This window comes from Dama dama, chromosome 5 (assembly GCF_033118175.1).
Source record: "Dama dama isolate Ldn47 chromosome 5, ASM3311817v1, whole genome shotgun sequence".
In the NCBI taxonomy this organism is placed as follows: domain Eukaryota; kingdom Metazoa; phylum Chordata; class Mammalia; order Artiodactyla; family Cervidae; genus Dama; species Dama dama.
The window spans coordinates 31,716,678-31,738,571 of record NC_083685.1 but is presented as its reverse complement, the minus strand read 5'-3'; the positions used below and the strand labels follow the sequence as shown (position 1 = coordinate 31,738,571).

Below are 21,894 nucleotides of genomic sequence, written 5' to 3'. Positions count from 1 at the left end.
GCTTTCTTTATAGTCCAACTCTCACATCCATACACGACTACTGGAAAAACCATAGCTTTGACTAGACGGACCTTTGTTGGCAAAGTAATGCTTTTTAATATGCTGTCTAGGTTGGTCACAGCTTTGTTTCCAAGGAGCAAGCGTCTTTTAATTTCATGGCTGCTGTTACCATCTGCAGTGATTTTGGAGCCCCCAAAAGTAAAGTCTCTCACTGTTTCCATTGTTTCCCCATTGATTTGCCATGAAGTGATGGGACCAGATGCCATGATCTTAATTTTTTTGAATGTTGAGTTTTAAGTCAACTTTTTCACTCTCCTCTTTCACTTTCATCAAGAGGCTCTTTAATTCCTCTTCACTTTCTGCCATAACGGTGGCAGGGCATTGGGATGTGACCAGCTGTGTCTCCGTCTCCAGATGGGAGCGTTGGGGCTGTGCTCTTGGATTCAGCATTATTTAGGGGCTATCGTAGGGGCTTTGCTGATGCTTATGTTTCCAGCCTGAGAATTTTATAAGCATCTTATTTCTGTTTGACATACCTTGAGTTTCTTGTATGAGACCTTGATAGATATAGAGACATTTAATTATTGAATTAAAGCATGGTTTAAGTGGCATTTGATATTTAACCATTTGGGGGAATTCAGGTGGAGTCTCATGAGTGAGGACAAAGCAGTGATTTTTTATTTTTTCTGAACCTGTGTACTTCAGTGTGGTTTGGTTCAGTGGGCTGCCTGCAGGAAGGGTGGGGATAATTTCCAGCATCTTACTGCATCGCCCATATGGGTTCTGGGGATGGGGTCAGGAGTCTTGCAGAATGCTCTGCTCTACTGGGCTCCAGAAACATCTATTTCTTTCCTTGGTTGTCAGGTTTTGAGGTCTATGGCATTGGGTTGTTTCCCTTTTCTGAGTTAGCTGCGTTTGATTTTTTTAGGCAAGTTTTTACTTTTAAAAACTGAGTTTGTGTCTTAGGTACAAGAAAGGATGATACTGTGAGAAATTTAAATTCTCTGATTTTTTAACAGAGAAGTTGAATATTAGCACTTAGCCCTGGGAGAACTGGCATTTAGCAAGTATGTACTACACTGTATTACTAGTTTTATTTTATTCTCATGGTATCTCTATTTGGTCATTATTGCCAGCTTCACTTACAGATGGAAAAACTGATTCTCAGAAGTTTAAGTGATCTGACTAAGAAAGAGAATTATTAAAACTAACTGAAGGATTATAATAATAAAATTATTGTAATCATTTCTAGGCCCCAAATATGATTTAATCAGTGTATATTCTTATAGAAATTTCAACTTTTATATGACATTGCCTTGAAATATTTAGCTGTTGCTGTTATCCATTGCTCTCTTGCTTGTTTCACTTCCATTCTACAGGCTCTTACATCATCACTCTGTGGATTATACAAAAACTCATTTAAATGACAATCAGAAGCTGTTATAAAATAGCATTTAAGTTCATTACTGTTAGCCATGGAATCAATGGAAGTATTGTGAATAGTTAAGGTATACCTGGGTTTCCCAGGTGGTGCTGGTGGTAAAGAACCCACCTGCCAATGCAAGTTAGATGTAAGAGACATGAATTCGATCCCTGGGTCGGGAAGATCCCCTGGAGGAGGGCACAGCAACACACTACAGTATTCTTGCCTGGAGAATCCCACGGACAGAGGAGCCTGGCGGGCTATTAATGGTCCATGGGGTCGCACAGAGTTTCGACATGACTGCAGTGACTAAGTACACATTCAAGGTATAACTAAAAAAAATTTAAAGTAGATTAACTTTCATACTAATGTTATGAATTTTATACATTTATAAATGTTACAGATAAAACACGTGGGTAAGAGAAGTTGTTTGGCCCTGGATGTGACAATTCAATCACTCAGTCATGTCCAACTTTTTTTTTTTTTTTTTTCATGTCCAACTCTTTGCAACCCCATGAATCGCAGCACACCAGGCCTCCCTGTCCATCACAAACTCCCAGAGTTTACTCAAACTCATGTCCATCGAGTCGGTGATGCCATCCAGCCATCTCATCCTCTGTCATCCCCTTCTCCTCCTGCCCTCAATCCCTCAGGATCAGGGTCTTTTCCAATGAGTCAGCTCTTCACATGAGGTGGCCAAAGTACTGGAGTTTCAGCTTCAGCATCAGTCCTTCCAATGAACACCCAGGACTGATCTTTAGGATGGACTGGTTGGATCTCCTTGCAGTCCAAGGGACTCTCAAGAGTCTTCTCCAACACCACAGTTCAAAAGCAGCAATTCTTCGGCTCTCAGCTTTATTTATAGTCCAACTCTCACATCCATACATGACTACTGGAAAAACCATAGCCTTGACTAGACGGACCTTTGTTGGTAATGTCTCTGCTTTTTAATATGCTATATAGATTGATCATAACTTTCCTTCCAAGGAGTAAGCATCTTTTAATTTCATGGCTGCAATCACCACCTGCAGTGATTTTGGAGCCCCCCAAAATAAAGTCTGCCACTGTTTCCCCATCTATTTCCCATGAAGTGGTGGGACCAGATGCCATGATCTTAGTTTTCTGAATGCTGAGCTTTAAGCCAACTTTTTCACTCTCCTCTTTCACTTTCATCAAGAGGCTTTTTAGTTTCTCTTCACTTTCTGCCATAAGGGTGGTGTCATCTGCATATCTGAGGTTATTTACATTTCTCCCGGCAATCTTGATTCCAGTTTGTGCTTCTTCCATCCCAGCGTTTCTCATGATGTACTCTGCATATAAGTTGAATAAGCAGGGTAACAATATACAGCCTTGACGTACTCCTTTTCCTATGGAACCAGTCTGTTGTTCCATGTCCAGTTCTAACTGTTGCTTCCTGACCTGCATATAGGTTTCTCAAGAGGCAGGTAAGGGTTCTGGTATTTCCATCTCTTGAAGAATTTTCCACAGTTTATTGTGATCTACACAATCAAAGGCTTTGGCACAGTCAATAAAGCAGAAATAGATGTTTTTCTGCAACTCTCTTGATTTTTTGATGATCCAGTGGATGTTGGCAATTTTATCTCTGGTTCCTCTGCCTTTTCTAAATACAGCCTGAACATCTGGAAGTTCACGGTTCATGTATTGCTGAAGCCTGGCTTGGAGAATTTTGAGCATTACTTTACTAGCGTCTGAGATGAGTGCAATTGTGCGGTAGTTTGAGCATTCTTTGGGATTGCCTTTCTTTGGGACTGGAATAAAAACTGACCTTTTCCAGTCCTGTGGCCACTGCTGAGTTTTCCAAATTTGCTTGCATATTGAGTGCAGCACTTTAACAGCATCATCTTTCAGGATTTGAAATAGCTCAACTGGAATTCCATCACCTCCACTAGCTTTGTTCGTAGTGATGCTTTCTAAGGCCCACTTGACTTCACTTTCCAGGCTGTCTGGCTCTAGGTGAGTGATCACAGCATCGTGATTATCTGGGTCATGAAGATCTTTTTTTGTACAGTTCTTCTGTGTATTCTTGCCACCTCTTCTTAATATCTTCTGCTTTTGTTAGGTCCGTGCCATTTCTGTCCTTTATTGAGCCCATCTTTGCTTGAAATGTTCCCTTGGTATCTCTAATTTTCTTGAAGAGATCTCTAGTCTTTCCCATTCTGTTGTTTTCCTCTATTTCTTTGCATTGATTGCTGAGGAAGCCTTTCTTATTTCTCCTTGCTATTCTTTGGAACTCTGAATTCAAATGGCAGTATCTTTCCTTTTCTCCTTTGCTTTTCTCTTCTCTTCTTTTCACAGCTCTTTGTAAGCCTTCCTCAGACAACCATTTTGCCTTTTTGCATTTCGTTTCCATGGGGATGGTCTTAATCCCTGTCTCCTGTACAATGTCATGAACCTCTGTCCATAGTTCATCAGGCACTCTGTCTATCAGATCTAGTCCCTTAAATCTGTTTCTCACTTCCACTGTATAATCATAAGGGATTTGATTTAGGTCATACCTGAATGGTCTAGTGGTTTTCCCTACTTTCTTCAATTTAAGACTCAATTGGCTTAGATATCTTTTCTCTTTATAAGATAATCGTTATTTTTTCTCTGAATTTGGCTCTCTGACAAGGCACTGATTATTCTATAGAAGAGTTTTTTTGGTATCTATAGCTGGAGAGTGGAAGTCTGAATGACTCAACCTCACAGGCTGCCAAGGCCTGTCTGGGGCAGGGGCAGTGCTACCCATGCTCACGTTCGTGTCCTGACCCATCCACCTGGACCTCAGCACACAGCGATGGGACTCAGAAGACGTGGCGGCTTGGCAGAGCCGGGCTTGCTTCCACTGGTGGCGTCTCACTGCCGCTATGACATTCATAAGACGGCAAGGTTGGATGACAGCCAGTAGGTGTTGCTTTTTTTTGCTCTGGTTCTTCAGCAGGCCCTATGTTTAACTGAGCTTTTACAAGTGAGCTGTTTCAATTTGCAGCACTTTTACCATTAATAGGTGGTGCAGTGCTTCGCATCACGGGCATTAGCAACCTTTCCTAATGCTTTGTCCTTCAGCATCAGTTTCTCACCCTTCTGTCCTAAAGGGATTCACCATACATGGTGTATTTGCAACAATTTAGTCCAACATACCTAAGTAATGTAGTCACTTACACTGCTTCGCTGCTCTGTCCCTTTCTAATCCTATCTTTTCTCTCCTTTTCTATCTCATTCTACCTCAGCACACACACACACCCACACACACCCACCCACACACACACACACACACACGAGAGAGAAAGCACAGAAAAGAGAGGGAAAAGAGAAAGCGGGGTGATGTGGAATTTGAGAATGCAGAAGGAAACAGGACAAGACGGCTTACATAATATTTCCCCAAGTCAGAGCATATATTTTGTAGGGCATTCTCTTTTTAAATGGCAACATCTTCAAACAAACAAACCTGTTCATAATTAACATTTACCTTCCGTCCTGCTTTCCCAAAGCATTTTCTTCTTCCCACCCATGACTTCCTCTCACCAGAAGGCAGGGATAGAAAACGTAGCCAAAATTGCAAGGTTGGAAAGTTAGCATTTTTAAGAAAACAGCTTTTGGCACATGTGTTTCTATATTTTAAATCCTATATATCCTTCATATTTTAAGGACGTATGAGACAGTGAGCAGAGTGGTTTTTCAGGCTTTAGTTATGATCCCACTGAAATTGATTCTCTGGTGTCTCTTGAAGTATCATCGAGTAAACTGCATGGTACTAAGAGGATACTATGTTAGGGCATATGGCTTCCAGTATGTGTGGGTAGTGAAATATGAACACCATTGATCAGATATATATATATTTACTAACAATAGTTTTTTAAAGCTAAAAACATGTAATGATGCTCTGAATAAAAATGAATGCCATAGACCAAGAAAAACCTGGTCTTGCATGCTGCATTAATAAGTATTTATTAATTCAATGAATGAATGAATGAATGAATGGGTCTCTGTCCTGAAAGACACTTCAGAGAAAACCCAGTCTCTCTTACATTATAATAAAATTTGGGAACTGGGGCTCTTAACAAAAACACAGATTTCCAGGCTTCTTTCTCTATTGGAGATTCTGATTTATTTGGCCAATAGGGGCTCTGGAGGTCTGTATTTTCCATCAATGCCTTGGGGGTTCTTGCAGCAAGTTTTGGGAGAACTATGTTATGGAATTTTCTCTGATCAAGGCACTTCTCACATTGTAGTGGAGAAGAGTTAGATTTAGCAACGGAAAAAGCCTGTCAATCAGAATGAACACGTTCTTTTCCCTAGTAAAGTTGCTGTTTGTTAGTAAGATTAATGCAAGTCGTCTGTAATTTAAGGGCACACTGCTCATATGTCTTGTTACACTTATTGTAATCTGCTTCATACTGTGACTATTTATATATGTATTTTATCTCCTTATGAGAACATGATAGGAATTAATCTTAGCCTATGTATTTTTATTGCCTCAGTGACTTCTAAGGTACTTTCAATATAGTTAAAATATGACTCTTACTAGCTCTCATAAAGTACATAAAACAGTAAATTACTATTCCACTAGCACCAAATATTAGTTACAATTTAGTTTTATGGAAAAGTAGGTGAGACCCATCAACTTGAATTCTGAGCACGCATCTCTCTCCTCCGTGCTCTCAGATTCCCTGACATCCTTGGCATCAGGGGTGGGGTGGACGGGGTGTCAAGAGGTGAGGTCTGGAGGGAGATGAGAAAGGTCTAAGTTTCTTGAAGGCACTGCATAATTTGTGATGGTGCTATATTAGGTTGTCCTCAAACAGTTTCCCAGGATTCTCCTTGAGAAGAGAGTTCTGTGGCTTAATATGCTTGGGAATCCTGCATCCCCACTTGGAATTAATAATTCAGGTTAATATGATGAAAGGAGAACTCAGGCTCAGTGAAATAACTTTGATTTTGTTTAACCCTTTTATGAAAGTGAAGTGAAAGTGCTAGTTGCTCAGTCATGTCTGACTCTTTGCAACCTCATAGACTATATAGCCCACCAGGTTCCTCTGTCCATGGAATTTTCTGAGCAAAAATATTGGAGTCGGTTGCCATTCCTCTCTCCAGAGGATCTTCCCAACCCAGGGATCAAACCCAGGACTTCTGCATTGCAAGCAGATTCTTAACATCTGAGCCAGCAGGGAAGCCCAACCCTTTCATAGCGCCATCTTTTAATAACTTTGGAAGTGTTTGCTTTTGCGTTTGCACAAGACATGTCTAGTTGAGTGGTTTTCAGAGTGCAGATCCACAATAAGTAGCTTCAGTGTCACTTGGGAACTTTAAAGAAAAGCAAATTCTTGAACCCTACTTGAGGGGTTTTCAATTAGAAACTCTGTAGGTGGGGCCCAGGTTTCTGCATTTTAACAAGCCCTCCAGCTGATCTGATGTCTGCTCATGCTTGGAAATCACTGCTTTAGGCTAATAAATTACTTTCAAGGGGTTCTGAATTTGTAATAAAATTGTCTGCATTGGGAAGTGAGCCATTTCAAAACTTTAACAAGTGTGCTATATACCCAAGATGCAGATTTCTGGGCCCTGCTCCTACTTAATACTGGGCTAATGTTTCTGGGGGTGGAGCTCAGGACTCTGCATCTTTTATCAGCCTGCGGGGCCACCTGTTCCAGAGCATGCTTTCCAAATGGTCCTGTAGGTTTGCAGGGGCCACTCCTGGGTTCCTTTCAAGTAGGGATTTTGAATATTCAAAAGCTGAGAGATTTGTGCCTCTGTCTTATGAAACTGAAGGCATAAATCCTATTGCCTACAATATAGTCTTATTGATAAATGGATGAAATAAGTGTTATTCACTCAGTGATGTCTGGCTCTTTGCGACCTCATGTACTGTAGCCAGCCCGGCTCCTCTGTCCATGGGATTACCCAGGCCAGAATACTGGAGTGAGTAGCCATTCCCTTCTCCAGGGGATCTTCCCAACCCAGGGATCGCATGCAAGTCTCCTGCATTGCAGGCATATTCTTTACCATCTGAGCCAACCAAGAAAGTCAGAATGGATGAATAGGTGGTTAGTTAATTCAGTTTAGATTTATGCTAAGTGGAACATTCTTAATTCTCATATATTTCCTCAATTCTCAGCACCCATTCTGGGGCACAGAGTGGAGCATCTTTTTCCCAGGAAGTAATGATCCCTAGGGTAGAGGTGTCCTGGGCCATTAGACTAGACCTTGGGGAATTTAGACCTGACCTTTACCTGGTCAGATAGACCAGTTCATCAAACCAGTAGTGTGAGAGCTCCTTGAATTTAAATGACAGTAGTTTGCTGGACGAAATAGGTATGCCTCTTTGTGGGTACCTTTATTTTTACATTTATTTTAATTGAAGGGTAGTTGTGTTGGCTTCTGCCATACAACAGCATGAACCTACCCCTCTAGGTTGTCACAGAGCACAGGGCTGAGCACTCTGTGCCCATAGAGCCGTTTCTCACTGGCTATCTATTTTACATATTTACATTTACATATTTTACATACATTCTCCCCTGGAGAAGGGACTGGCAACCCACTCCAGTATTCTTGCCTGGAGAAGTCAATGGAGAGGGGAGCCTGGCTGGCATGGGGTCGTGAAGAGCCGGGCATGACCGAGTGACTAACACATATGCACAATGTATACATGTCAATGCGACTCTCCATTCCTCCTACCCGCTCCTTCCTCCCCCCACACCATATCCATAAGTCTGTTTTCTATGTTTGTACTTCTCTTCCTGCCCTGCAAATAGGTTCACCAGTACCATTTTTCTAGATCACATATTTATGCGTTAATATATGATATTTGTTTTTCTCTTCCTGACTCACTTCACTCTGTATAACAGGCTCTAGGTTCATCCACCTCACTAGAACTGACTCCAATGTGTTCCTTTTTATTGCTGAGCAATATTCCATTGTATATATGTACTACAACTTCTTTATCCATTCATCTGCCAGTGAACATCTAGGTTGCTTTCATGTTATGGCTATTGTAAATAGTGCTGCCATGAGTGCTGAGGTACATGTGTCTTTTCAATTATGGTTTTCGCAGGGTATATGCCCGGTGGTGGGATTGCTGGGTCATATGGTAGTTTTATTCCTAGTTTTTTAAGGAATCTCCATACAGTCCTCCATAGTGGCTGTATCAATTTTCATTCCCACCAACAATGCAAGAAGGTTCCCTTTTCTCCACATCCTCTCCAGCATTTATTCTTCATAGATATTTTTGGTGATGGCCCTTCTAATGGGTATGAGGTGATACCTCATTGTAGTTTTGATTTACACTTCTCTAATAATGAGTGATGTTGAGTATCTTTTCATGTGTTTATTTGCCATCTGTATGTCTTCTATAGAGAAATGTCTGTTTAGGTCTTCCTCCCCCTTTTTGATTGGGTTGTTTGTTTTTCTGATATTAAGATGCATGAGCTGCTTTTATGTTTTGAAGATTAATTCTTTGTCAGTTGTTTCATTTGCAATTATTTTCTCCCATTCAGAGGGTTGTCTTTCCATCTTGTTTATAGTTTCCTTTATTATTTTTAAATTAATTTCTATTAAGTATAGTTGATTTGCAATGTTGTGTTAGTTTTAGGTGTACAGCATAGTGAATCAGTATATATGAATACATATATCCACTCTTTTTTAAGGTTCTTTTCCCATTACAGAGTATTGAGTATAGTTCCCTGTGCTACACAGTAAGTCCTTATTAGTTATCTATTATATTAATGGTGTATCAGTTGCCAGTCCCAATATTTCAATTTATCCTCCCCACCTTTTCCCCTTGATAACCATAAGCTTGTTTTCTACATCTGTGATTCTATCTCTGAGCACCTTTAGAGGCAACTCTTTGAAGAAATTGAGTGTGACATTATTGTGGGGATATTTTAAAGGAAGTGGAACCACTATAGAAACTGCCTTTTGTGTCTTATCTCAAAGGAGGCATTCTCAGCTGAGAGTCTTTGTGTAGTTAACTCAAACTTTGAAGGATTGTTGGGTAAACAGATAAACATATTTGAGGTTTTAAAAAGGTTTGTATTTATAGAAAAGCCAAGGGTTCAGCTACTTAGGTTTCTCTAATGCTATTTTGAGAATAATAAACAGAAAAACAGCCATTTTTGGACATACAATGCATAGTTGTTTATCAATACATGTATTTATGCTGCATGTCACTTTTCCTCTTGTGTTTTTAGCCTTAAAAGAGATGAACCCACAACTCTGATGAAATATTCTAAAATGAGAACAGCTAAGTTCTGCATCAAACGATCTGGCATTGCCATCATTCTGACAGCTCTGTAAAAAGCTGTATTGAAGAAATGAAGAAATATTTAGCAACTCAGAATTTTAAATGAAGGCCCAATTAAAAATTAAAAGAATCCTTGAATACACTTCAAACATTCTTATAAGCCTATTAAAAAGTATATATCATACATACATATCACACCATCATACCCATAAATACTGTTTATCTAATTCTTATAGATTAGTGCCAGCCAGTGACAGGCAAATATTTAGGATGTTAGTTTTCTTTCCCTTGAATGCCTTACACTCTGCCCTTTTCTTGTAGCAAGATGCTAGAATTTTCCCCTTTCATTGCCTTGGAGAAGAAATGAAGCAGATGTCTGCAGAAAATAAAGGAGTCAAATTTTTAGTATTTAATTGTCAAAGGCCCAGGTTTGAGCATTGACAATGATTGTGGAAAAACAAAAATAAGAGCTAGGCTTTGCTCTTCCCGGTCTGGACAAGAGATTTGGACCAGAAAGGGAGAGGAGAAGGGTCTGCCTGGGCTGCACTAGGGGAAACCAGAAACTCCTCAAGTTCATTATATCTACAAAGACCTTATTTCCATGTAAGGTCACATTCTGAGGTTCCCAGTGGACATCAGTTTTTAGTGCATGCTAACCTACTGCATCACCCAAAAACGTATTAGAGGAAGCTTCCATTTTCCCTGTGGAGCAAAGAAATACAAATACGGAAACAGAGAAACCAACGTCTTCGTCCTTCTCCGGTAGATAAGGCTGTCAAAGTTCAAAGCAGGGCCGATGCTCTGAGTCTATCAAGCTGAGCATCTGAACTTGGGTCTTCATGGTAGAGTGATTCAACCTGCCTCCAAGGGGGATGAAGTTGGGTGAGTGTGACTGTGATGGGTAGCCTTCTTTGTACTGTCATTTATTTATAATACAGAAGAACTGCTAGCAAATTCTAATCTGGAAGTGCAGAGTTCCTTTAAAATACAAATCTGGGTGTAATCGATAAATTGCAAAGCATCTGTGAATCTGATGCTATTTTAATATTTCATTTTTACTGTAAAGTTAGAGCATTCAATTCAAAATGAATGAAAATAATTCCTTTCCCCTCTTTTTTTGACTATGCCTCCTGGCATGTGGGAATCTTAGTTTCCTGACCAGGGATTGAACACATGTCCCCTGGGAATGAAAGCACAAAGTCTTAACCATTGGACCACCAACGAAGTTTCCCCAAATAATGCATGAATGAGAGTCTTCACTTTTATGTTAACAGATCCCCTTGGTATTTACCTACACATGTTGTCCCACATATTTAAGAGCTTTAGCTGAAATAGTGAATGGCCCTTCCTTTTTTGGTTCATAATTGTCACACTAAATGCTGCGCTAATGATACTTAAAAACTAGTTTTTATTGGTCTCTATTCTGGCTGAATCTGTGATGCTTTTGTATGGAGATGAAAAATGGGCTAGTAATAATGGCAAAAACATATAGAAATTTTATGGAAATTATATCAAATAGCATAAATCAGGGAAAAGTTTGTACATTTCCATGTTGGAGCTTATCAGAAAGGATCAAAGTTATAAAAATGATACATTCAGTTTTGTCTAGGACTTCACTGGTTTGGAGTCCAGTCAAATGTAAACAATTCCAGGGATAGAATGAAAAAGATGTGAACTTCATCATAACCATCTAGTAGACATATATATACAAATTCTGTATTGTCTAACTATTTTAGAAAGAAAGGGATCCCTGTGAATTCAGCTGAAAATTTTTGTCATTTTACATCAAAAACTGATTAAAATTTTTTCATGTATTGGGTCCATGAAAAATGTTCAGTGATTTGATATCTTAGGCTTGTTGTACTATTTTTTTAATATTTTATATTCTTCTTTCATAGGTTTTCTAAGAGAACTGGGAACTTATTGCCAAATAAGACTTCTTGTTTAAAATGCCTGTGATAATACAAAAGTAACAGTTCTTTCTAGATATAATCAGTTTATATTGTTCAATCCATGGGGAATCAGTTTAATTTATTTGATTTTCATTTTTTCATTGTTTTAGTGACTGTTTTTTAGTGACTAAACAGTCACTGTTTTAGTGACTGTTTCATTTTTTTAGTGACTTCTCTAAATTTTGTCACTAATTCTGTTTGACTTATTTCTCCACTTTAATAATTATTATTGGTGTCAATGTTTAAATTCTTTAAGGGAATACAGGAGAGGTTTTTGGAGCTACTTTTTAAAGGATATATCTTTTAAAAGGTTTAGTTAAGAAAAATGTCTCTGCTTCTGCTAGAAAATTGTTTTTATTCTACAATATACTAAGCTGTAAATAATTATTCTAAAAGGGATTTTTATCTGTGGGTTTTTCTTTTATTTATATCTAAGGAAATGGCAACCCACTCCAGCATTCTTGCCTGGAAAATCCCATGGACAGAGGAACCTGGTAGGCTTCAGTCCATGGGGTCGCAAAGAGTCAGACACGACTGAGGGACTTCACTTTCTAAGATGTTATATGTTACGTGATTACAAATACATTTAATGCTGCTTATTCAAATAGGCATGAGGGTTACATATTCTGAAAAGAACTAACTTTCTGACTTGATTTAATTAGCATTAGACCAAATTTAAATGTGGATGTCTTAAAAATGGACAGGCTAGGGAGCGTAAATTATCCAGATACTATAAAACAAAGAAAAAAATACAGCTGGTGAAGGAAATGAATAAGAAGCAGGCAGAAATAACTACATCTCATAATTTTTTATCATCTGGACTGTAATGATGGTGTGAAATTCTGACATCCTCTTTGGGAAGAGGATGTCCACACCTACATGTGGACAGCAGAAGCATCCCAACTGGCCATCTTTGAGGTTTTGAGCATAGTTCAATTTTTTGTTTTTTCTAGATGACTGCCACTAGTTGAGTGGCAATTTGTCTTATAGAAACGAAAACAAATTGATAATGATTGTGATAATGGAGTTTCTTAGCAAATGAGAATGCTTGTATGCTATGCTGAAGTCTTGATTTTGGTTTCGTTTTGCTTCGGCTACTATCTCCAGTGCATGCCTTACTTTCTGCTCCTTTGGGTTTAGGTCAGTGGTGCTCAACGTCTACTGTGAACCTGAATGACATGAAGATCTTTTAGAGCAATTGCAGAACCAGTGGCAGAATTTCTGAGTCAATAGAGCTGAGATGCAGACTGGGAGTCTGCCTTTCCAACACGTTCCTGGGTGCTGCTGATGACTTTGGTTCTGAACCACCTTTGGAGACCTTCCCGTTTCGGTGAATTTCATGAGCGTTATCTAACTTTGGCATAAGAAGACCAGTAACAGTTTAACACTGTATTTGTTACAAAGACATGTCTTCATAAGGGTGGATCATGATTTTCCCCATATTTACCAAACTGGACATGTGGATTTTTAAATGTTGACAATGATGAACAACAAAGATTTTAAAGGAGCATATTATTTTTTTGTCTAATAAAAATTTAAGATATTAATTGCTTTTCAAATTTCACCTGTATTTTTAATAATTAATAATAATTGATTAAACAAAATGCTATTTATCTTCACATGTTAAGGTTTAAGGTATTTATATGTACATGTAGCTAGAAGTTATTTGATCCATGCTCTGAATATTTCTTTTTCATAAAAGTTAGTGGTATATAGCATTCCCTGCTCATGTCAGAGATCCCTAAGATGACTTATTATCAGAACCTTGGGGACAGATTACTTATACTACCTTGTCTCAACTTGCTTCATACTTCCCTTCACAACTGCAAACCAGAACTTCCTTGGTGTGGTGGGTGGGTGGTGGTTTAGTCACTAAGTAGTGTCCAACTCTTACTACCCCATAGTCTGTAGCCCACTAGGCTTCTCTGTCCATAGCATTTTCCAGGCAAGAATACTGGAGTGGAAGCCATTTCCTTCTCTGTGGGATCTTCCCAACCCAGGGATCAAACCTGGGTCTTCTGCACTGCAGGCAGATTCTTTACCAACTGAGCTACTAGGGAAGCATGTTTGGAGTCCAGTCAAATCTAAACAATTCCTGGGACAGAATTTCAAAGATGTGAATTTCCAGAGTAACTGCCAAGCATGGTAGTCAATACTCTGGTCTGTCCAGATTCACTGTGTGCTTGTTACATGACAAGCGTTTCTACCCAGATAATTCACTTAATCCTCACAACAAATTTATTATTCCAGTTTCACAAGAAAGGAAGGGGACTGAGCCTAAAGAAAGGATTCATCTAAGTAATAGACAGAAAGAGGCACTTCCACGTTCTGAGTCTGAGCCTTCTGATGCCTGGTTAAGGAATCTTCCTACAACTTTGCTTCTATTTTATAAAGAAATCAAAGACGGTAAGGAAAAGTTGTTACTGTTGCAATTATTTGAAACTATGCACACGACCTATCGATTTTATATGAACAAGTTTGGAGTGCTAATTGGGAGAAACTGATTCCAATTCATAATGAAATTGTTTCTTTTTAGGAGATTTCTGTTTTAGCCAATAATAGGAATAAAGAAGCTTTTTACCTTTTAAAAACTCTATACCTTTTGTAAAGCTGATTAAGTTATGGACACTTTTCTCATTGAAAAGGCACATGTACACAAATATACACCATTTTATAGTCTTCAGAGGATTTATAGATGGCTCAGATGGTAGAGAATCTGCCTACAATGTGGGAGACCTGGGTTCTATCCCTGGGTCGGAAAGATCTCCTGGAGAAGGAAATGGCAATCCACTCCAGTATTCTTGCATGGAGAATTTCATGGACAGAGGAGCCTGGCAGGCTATAGTCCATGGGGTCGCAAAGAGTCAGACACAACTGAGCGACTAACACACACTGAAGATTTTCTTGATTCTCAAAGAATCCACTGACCATAAGATACAAACCACCCTTCTGGTTTCCTCAGCCCAAGGGTGGGGTAGGGGTGGTAGAAATCTTTTTATAGCTACTTAGAAATTAAAAACAAGTTCTTGGATTCTTTCTTTGGAAATAAAGGTGTTAAAATCTTTGAAATGAGCAGCTTATAAGCTTAATGAAATGAGTTCAATAATAAAGTCTAATTTATGAACACTGTGGTGTGTTTGGTTTGAAAGAGCAAAGAATGGAGGACAACAGAAGGAAGAAATAGGGGAATTGAGAGAGAGTAAAAGAAGGAAGGGGGCAGCTGGAGAGGAGAAATAGAAGGGGAAACATATGGGCCACAGACCTGCAGAGAGTGCAAAAATACTGGAGGAAGAGGATGGAAAAGAGAGGGGAAAGAAGGAACCATTACAGGGAATCCATCTGCAGCCTGATTCTGGTTCCCATTGAGCTCAGTCACTCAGTCATGTCAGACTCTTTGTGACCCCATGGACTGCAGCCTGCCAGGCTCCTCTGTCCATGGGATTTTCCAGGCAAGAATACTGGAGTCAATTGCCATGGCCTCCTTCAGAGAATCCTCCCAACTCAGGGATTGAACCCACGTCTTTTATGTCTCCTGCATTGGCAAGTGGGTTCTTTACTACTAGGGCCAGCTGGGAAGCCTGTGACAGTCTCTAGGTCTCGCTAAGTGTTGCTTCCACAAGAGTCATGTCCATGCTTTTTATCAAAATTAATTTTTTCTACAGATGAAGAAATAGACCTTTCCTGATTTAGGTTTGACATATACAGACTACCACGTGGGAAATAGATAGCTCGTAGGTACCTGCTATAGCAAGGGGAGCTCAGCTGAGTGCTCTGTGATGACCTCGATGGGTCAACATTTGCACAGCCATCCCAAACAAAGGCAACTGCAGCTTAAGCTCAGATTTAGACTGTGCTCAGTTCTGAGTTACTGCCACCACCTAGAGACAGTTATCCAGACCTAGAAGTTTAATTCCTTCAAGGCAATGCCTTTAAAAGTCTGTAATAGGGACTTCCCTGGTAGCTCAGTGGTAAAGAATCTGCCTGCTAGTACAGGAGATGTGGGTCCCATTCCTGGTCCAGGAAGATCCCCACATGCCGTGGAGCAACTTATCCTGTGGCTCACAACTACTGAGTCTGTGCTCTAGGGCCCAGGAGCAGCAACTACTCAGCCCACTTGCCCTAGAGCTCATGCTCCACAGCAAGAGAAGCCACCACAGTGAGAAGCCCTCGCACCAAAACTAGAGAGGGGCCCCTGCTCTCTGCAATGAGAGAAAAGCTTCCATAGCAACAAAGACCCAGTGCAGCCAAAAATAAATAAATAAAATTAATATGAAAAGGTCTGTAATACTTCAGGGAGTGGTAACAGTGAGGAATCAGCTATTTATGCAGCACAAAATTGTGCTTGCATGTCTTTGTCCTCTAAAAATAGCACTTTATTTTTCCATGAGTGAGAAATCTCATTATTTTATACTGTTAACCAAGGCCCATTTCCACCTCCCTCCCCCGGATCTAGCCAGTTTAAGTTCTTTTTATGAATGTGTGTTTTTGAGACCTTTAGAAATTTGAACAAAAACCCAATTGAAAGCTAAATTTTAGCTGTCTAGAAGCCCTACTTTAGGCTTTATAAGGTCATAAATATGGTTGTTAGTTAAGAGAGAGGTAAGTTGGACTTACTGATTTTGTCTGTTTTAGACAGACAAAATGTCTGTTTTTCATTTTCCCTTCATAACTGTACCAAGTAAACGATAAGAACAAGCACCAGCAGCTGACGAACAGCATCTGCTGAATACCTGTGCTTTTCTGATTCAATCTGCTCAAATTTCCGTGTGTGTGTGTTTGCAGTTGCTCAGTTGTGTCCGGCTCTTTGCAATCCCATGTCCTGTAGCCTGCCAGGCTGCTCTTGTCCGTGGAGTTTTTCAAATTCTGTTAGTGTGGGTACAATTCTCAACACAAGGAAATTGAGGCTAAGAGAGGTTAAGAAACACCTTCAAGGTTAATAACTGGTTATTATTGCCCCAGGTTTCAACCAAGCAACCTTGTCTCCAGAGCCCATCCTCACAATTACACCATTCTGTCTATAAGATATTAACTGAGTAGGTCTATGGCTTAAATTTAACCATGTGCCACAATCATTACTTTCTTAAAATATTAACTGTGATACAAATACATAGAAGAGAACGGATTAAAGAAAATATGTTGGAGTATAGTTGATTTATAATGTTGTGTTAGTTTCTGGTGTACGGCAAAGTGATTCAGTTACACACATATAAATTATCATACTGATATATTCTTTAATAGATTCCTTTACATTATAGTTTATTATAGGATAAAGAATATATTCCCTGTGCTATGGAGTAGGTCCATGTTGTTTATTTACAAATAGTGTGTATCTGTTCGTTTCTAACTCCTAATTGCTCTCTCCCCAGTCTCCTTATGCATTCAGTAATCATAAGTTTGTTTTCTATGTCTCCCAGTCTGTTTCGTAAATAAGGTCATTTGGGTCATATTTTAGATTTCACATAAAAGTGATGTCATATGGCGTTAGTCTTTCTCTGTCTGGCCTGCCTCACTTAGTATGGTCATTTCTAGGTCCACGTGTGTTGCTGCAAATGGCATTCTTTCACTCTTTTTTTTTTTTTTAATAGCTGAGTGGTGTTCTGTTGTGTGTATATTATATTATATATATATATATAATACCATATCTTCTAATATCAATGTATGACAAAACCCACTGGAAAAAAAATAATAATAATAAAAAAAAAGAAAAAAAAAGAATAAATATTTTAAATTAATAAAATAAAATGTAAGATTTCCTTAAGTGACATATATTTTGCTTTTCAACTTCATTTCTCTTTTCCCATTTCTATTTCAAGAGTCTCAGCACCTTGACACTGGCCCTCCTGCCCTTGGGTCCTGCTGTGACCGGAGCCCAGTCCTCCCTCCGGTCCTGCCAGGGCCCGACCCCGGTCCTTCCGCCCGCCCCGCTGTGACCCCGGGGCTTGCTCACCGCAGCTGTCCTCGTCCGCGTGGTTTTTGCAGTCGTCCACGCCGTTGCACTGCAGCTGCTGAGGTAAGCACTCGGTGGTGTTGCCGCAGGGGAAGTAGCCCAGGTCGCAGGGCACATTCTGTGCTCTGCCGGGAGCGGCTGCGATGTGGGAGGGGAGAGGGGTTTACACAAGGCCCTGCACGGAGTGACTCCCCACCTTCCGCAAACCTCCTCATCCTGGCAGGTCCCACCTTCCCTATGCCGCCTCACCTTGAGCATTAGCCTGAGGCCAATGCTTTTCCAAGAACCTCCACACCTAACGGAAGTTCTTTGCCACATCTTCAGAAAATGCCAGGATGCCCCGCTCTTTGCCTTTGCTCATATTTCCCACCTGCAATGTCCTCGTCATCCTTCTTTTCTATGAAAGGGCTGCCCATGCTTTAGAGTTGAGCTCAATTCCCCTTTTCTCTTTCAAAAATTTTTCATTCAATCATTTAAAAAATCAGGACTTTCTTTCATTCTTACTGTTGACTGAGGATCATGGCTGGTTTGGTACTGGGGTGGAAGAGAACAGGCCAGGTATTAGGAACTATCAGAGCAGGTTCCTGAGGGCAGGCCCTGTGCTCTGTAGCATGTAGCATCCAATAAAATGCTTCCTGCCCTTTTCATATGGGCTTCCTTCACTTACAGGCTTCATTTGAGGTTCCTCTATGTCTATTCATGACTTAACTCATTTCTTTTTTGTGCTAAATAATATTCCATGGTCTGAATGAACCATATTGATTGATTCTATTGATTCACCTAACAGAAAGACATCTTGCAAGCTTTGGCACTTTTTAATAAAGCTCCTATTCACATCTATGTGCAGGTTTTTGTGTGGAGGGACATGAGTTAATTTTGCCATTTAAAACTCCAGATTTATATGAGCTCAAAGATTATTGTAGAATCCAAGATAATTCTGTTGCTTATTATCTTTCCCAAGTTTGTACATCTTTGAAACTTTCTAGAATAATAGTCAGTTATAAGGAAAAATAAGAATAGATCAAACAGTCAGTAAAGGACTTTCTTGCATTCTTACTGTTGACTGAGGATCATGGCTGGCTTGGTACTGGGGAGGAAGAGAACAGGCCAGGTTGTAGGAACTGCTGGAGCTCACTCATATGTGGGAGTGGGGGGATGTGACACCTCTTTAATGTTAAAAATCAAGTTGTTATTTTGATATTAAATTGTATGAACTATTTATATATTTTGGATATTAACTCTACTGGTCATATCATTTGCAAATATTTTCTACCATGCAGCAGGTTGTCTTTTCAATTTTTTTTTTGTCTTTTCAATTTTTAAAAAAATTAAAAAAAATTTTGGCCATGACATATGGCATGTGGGATTTTAGTTCCCCAATCAGGGATTGAACCCATGCCCCCTGCAGTGGAAGTGTGGTCTTCTAACCACTGGACTGCTAGGGAAGTCCCTTTTTGTCATTTCATTTTGTTGATGGTTTCCCTTGCTGTGTAAAAACTTTTAAGTTTAATTAGGTCCCATTTGTTTATTTTCTCTTTCGTTATCTTTGCCTGAGAGGACAGATTCAAAAAAATATTGCTATGATTTGTGTCAAAGAGTGTTTTGCCTATGTTTTCTTCTAGGAGTTTTCCTGTCTATGGTTTTTCTTCTATGGTTTCCCATCTTACATATAAGTCTTTAATTCATTCTGAGTTAAAACAATTTGGTCCAGTTCTATTTTTTGAAATTTTTAAAATAGGAATAAAGAATGACTGTTCCAAATATAAACTTATAATATTGGGTCTGCTTTGCCACACATGCCTTACACTAGCTATTCCTCAATCCTGATGGGCTCCTCTTCATTGAATCTCTGTTCAGATGGTTCTATGCCATTTGGATCCAAATAAGGAAGATTCAGTCATTTCTGGATGTGAAGCTTAAACGGAGTAAGCAAACCTCTTTTCATGTCTCTGTTTACGTTCATCTTGGGTGTGTGTGAATTTGCAAAATGCACTCACCAAGCATCAAAGGAAGAGAAAGGCAGCAGAAGGACAATGAGTGGTTTCATTTGAATCATTTTTTGCCTATTTTTAAATTTAGTCCTAAATTTGGTAGTAAGCTCTTTTCAGATAAGGAGTGAACAGATGAGACAGAAAAGTTTAAAAAAATGGGATTTAGTGCACATGTTGCTAAATTTAATAACAAGAAAAGTATGTGCCTTAGGAGTAGATGTATTTCTAAATACGTTTTTGAAGACTTCCTGACTATAGTAAATGAAATATTAAATATATCTGGCTTCCCTGGTGGCTCAAATGGTAGAGAGTTTGCCTGCCAATGCGGGAGACCTGAGAAATGCTGGTTTGATCGCTGGGTTGGGAAGATCCCCTGGTTAAGGGCATGATAACCCACTCCAGTATTCTTGCCTGGAGAATCCCACGGACAGAGGAGCCTGTCAGGCTACATTCCATGGGGTCTTAAAGAGTTGGACATGACTGAGTGACTAACACTTTCACTGGATATATTTATGCACTGAGAAGAAGAAGGTGGCTCAGTCATGTCTGACTCTTTGTGACCCCATGGACTATACAGTTATGGAATTCTCCAGGCCAGAATACTGGAGTGGGTTACCATACCCTTCACCAGGGGATCTTCCCAACCTGGGGATCGAACCCAGGTCTATCATGGCAGGTGGATTCTTTACCAGCTGAGCCACCAGGGAAGCCCAAGAATACTGGAGTGGGTAGCTTATCCCTTCTCCAGGGGATCTTCCTGATTCAGGAAGTGAACCGGGGTCTCCTGCATTGCAGGTGGATTCTTTACCAACCGAACTATGAGAGGTTATGCAGTTGGATCAGAATATTAATAATTTCAACAGACACTGTGTAGTGATAGATTCAGAACTGAATGAAAAAGACCTAGCAGAGCACTCGTGATGCAGGGAACATCTGATGACTGAGAGCATGGCAGTGATGAGGTGCTGGCTCTGTCAGCATAGTATAAGTCAGTACTTAATATTGGCACAAATGTATCTTGCTTTTTGAAAGACCTGAATTTAGATTTTTGTGATTATAGCTTTTTAATTTAAATACTCTCATATCAGACAAAGATCACTTATAATTTAAGAAATTCATAAATTATTTTTTAAAAAACACCCTAACGGAAGAATTGCTCTAGTGCGTAAGAACTCAAATAAATATTGCAGTCAAAACTTGAAGCAATTTGGAAAAAATGCATAATAATTTTAATTGCAACAGCAGAGACTGTTTTTTGATGAAGCACTTAAATGTCTTTCTTCTCTTGGAAATCCTATGAGATTGTGTGCGTGCTAAGTCGCTTCAATTGTGTCTGACTCTTTGTGACCACATGGGCTGTAGCCCGCCAGGCCCGTCTGTCCACGGGATTCTCTAGGCAAGAATACTGGAGTGGGTTGCCGTGTTCTCCTCCAGAGGATCTTCCTGAGCTAGGGATCAAATCTGTGTTTCTTATGTTTGCCTGTACTGGCAAATGGATTCTTTACCACTAGCACCACCTGGGAAGCACCCTATAAGATTAAGTAGATGGAAAAACTGAGGGAGAGCTCCATGAGCTGATTGCCAAGTGAAACACAGTGCTGAATGAAAATCAGTGACTTTCTTTTTCTCTGCCTGAGAGCAAATTACTGTCATTCCCCTATGGCTAAAAATATGTATGTGCATTGTCTGCATTTTGTGGGTCTGGGTAACGCACAAAGAAGGGACAGATGGTCCAGACTCTATTCAGTGATCTTAACTTCTCTTTGACTCAATTGGGTCCCCATGAAATTCCCTGGTGGCTCAGAGGCAAAGAATCAGCTTTCAATGCAGGAGGCTCAGATTCCATCCCTAGGTTGGAGAGATCCCCTGGAAAAAACAATGGCAATCATTCTAGTATTCTTACCTGTAAAATCCCATGGACAGAGGGGCCTAGCAGCTCCATGGGGCTGCTATGGGACAGTCCATGGGGCTTCAAAAAGAGTTGGACATGCCTTAGTAACTAAACCATAACAGTAATGTAACTGAAGGGTCAGAGTCAAAGAAGAAGTGAAGTGAAGCATTTTGGTAATGTGGTTTTGAGGAAACTGTCCTTGTTTCATATCAATTCAGTTCAGTCACTCAGTTGTGTCCGACTCTTTGCGACCCCTTGGACTGTAGCATGCCAGGCTTCCCTGTCCATCACCAACTCCCGGAGACTACTCAAACCCATGTCCATTGTGTCGGTGATGCCATCCAACCATCTCATCCTCTGTTGTCCCCTTCTCCTCCTGCCTTTAATCTTTCCCAGCATTAGGGTGTTTTTCAATGAGTCGGTTCTTTGCATTAGGTATTAGAGTTTCAGC

The 21,894-nt window shown here is 39.9% G+C and overlaps 1 protein-coding gene across 1 annotated transcript in view; it reads right to left on the bottom strand.

The window, feature by feature from the left end:
- RXFP1 (relaxin family peptide receptor 1) overlaps positions 1-17,977 on the bottom strand; it is a 90,063-nt gene extending 72,086 nt beyond the window's left edge. Inside the window, exons 1-2 of the mRNA XM_061140705.1 lie at positions 17,932-17,977; positions 17,562-17,699 (exon numbers count right to left, since the gene is read on the bottom strand). Of these exons, the coding sequence (XP_060996688.1) occupies positions 17,562-17,699; positions 17,932-17,977 (184 nt within the window). The remainder of the gene's footprint in view (positions 1-17,561; positions 17,700-17,931) is intronic.
- Positions 17,978-21,894: the final 3,917 nt, after the last annotated feature.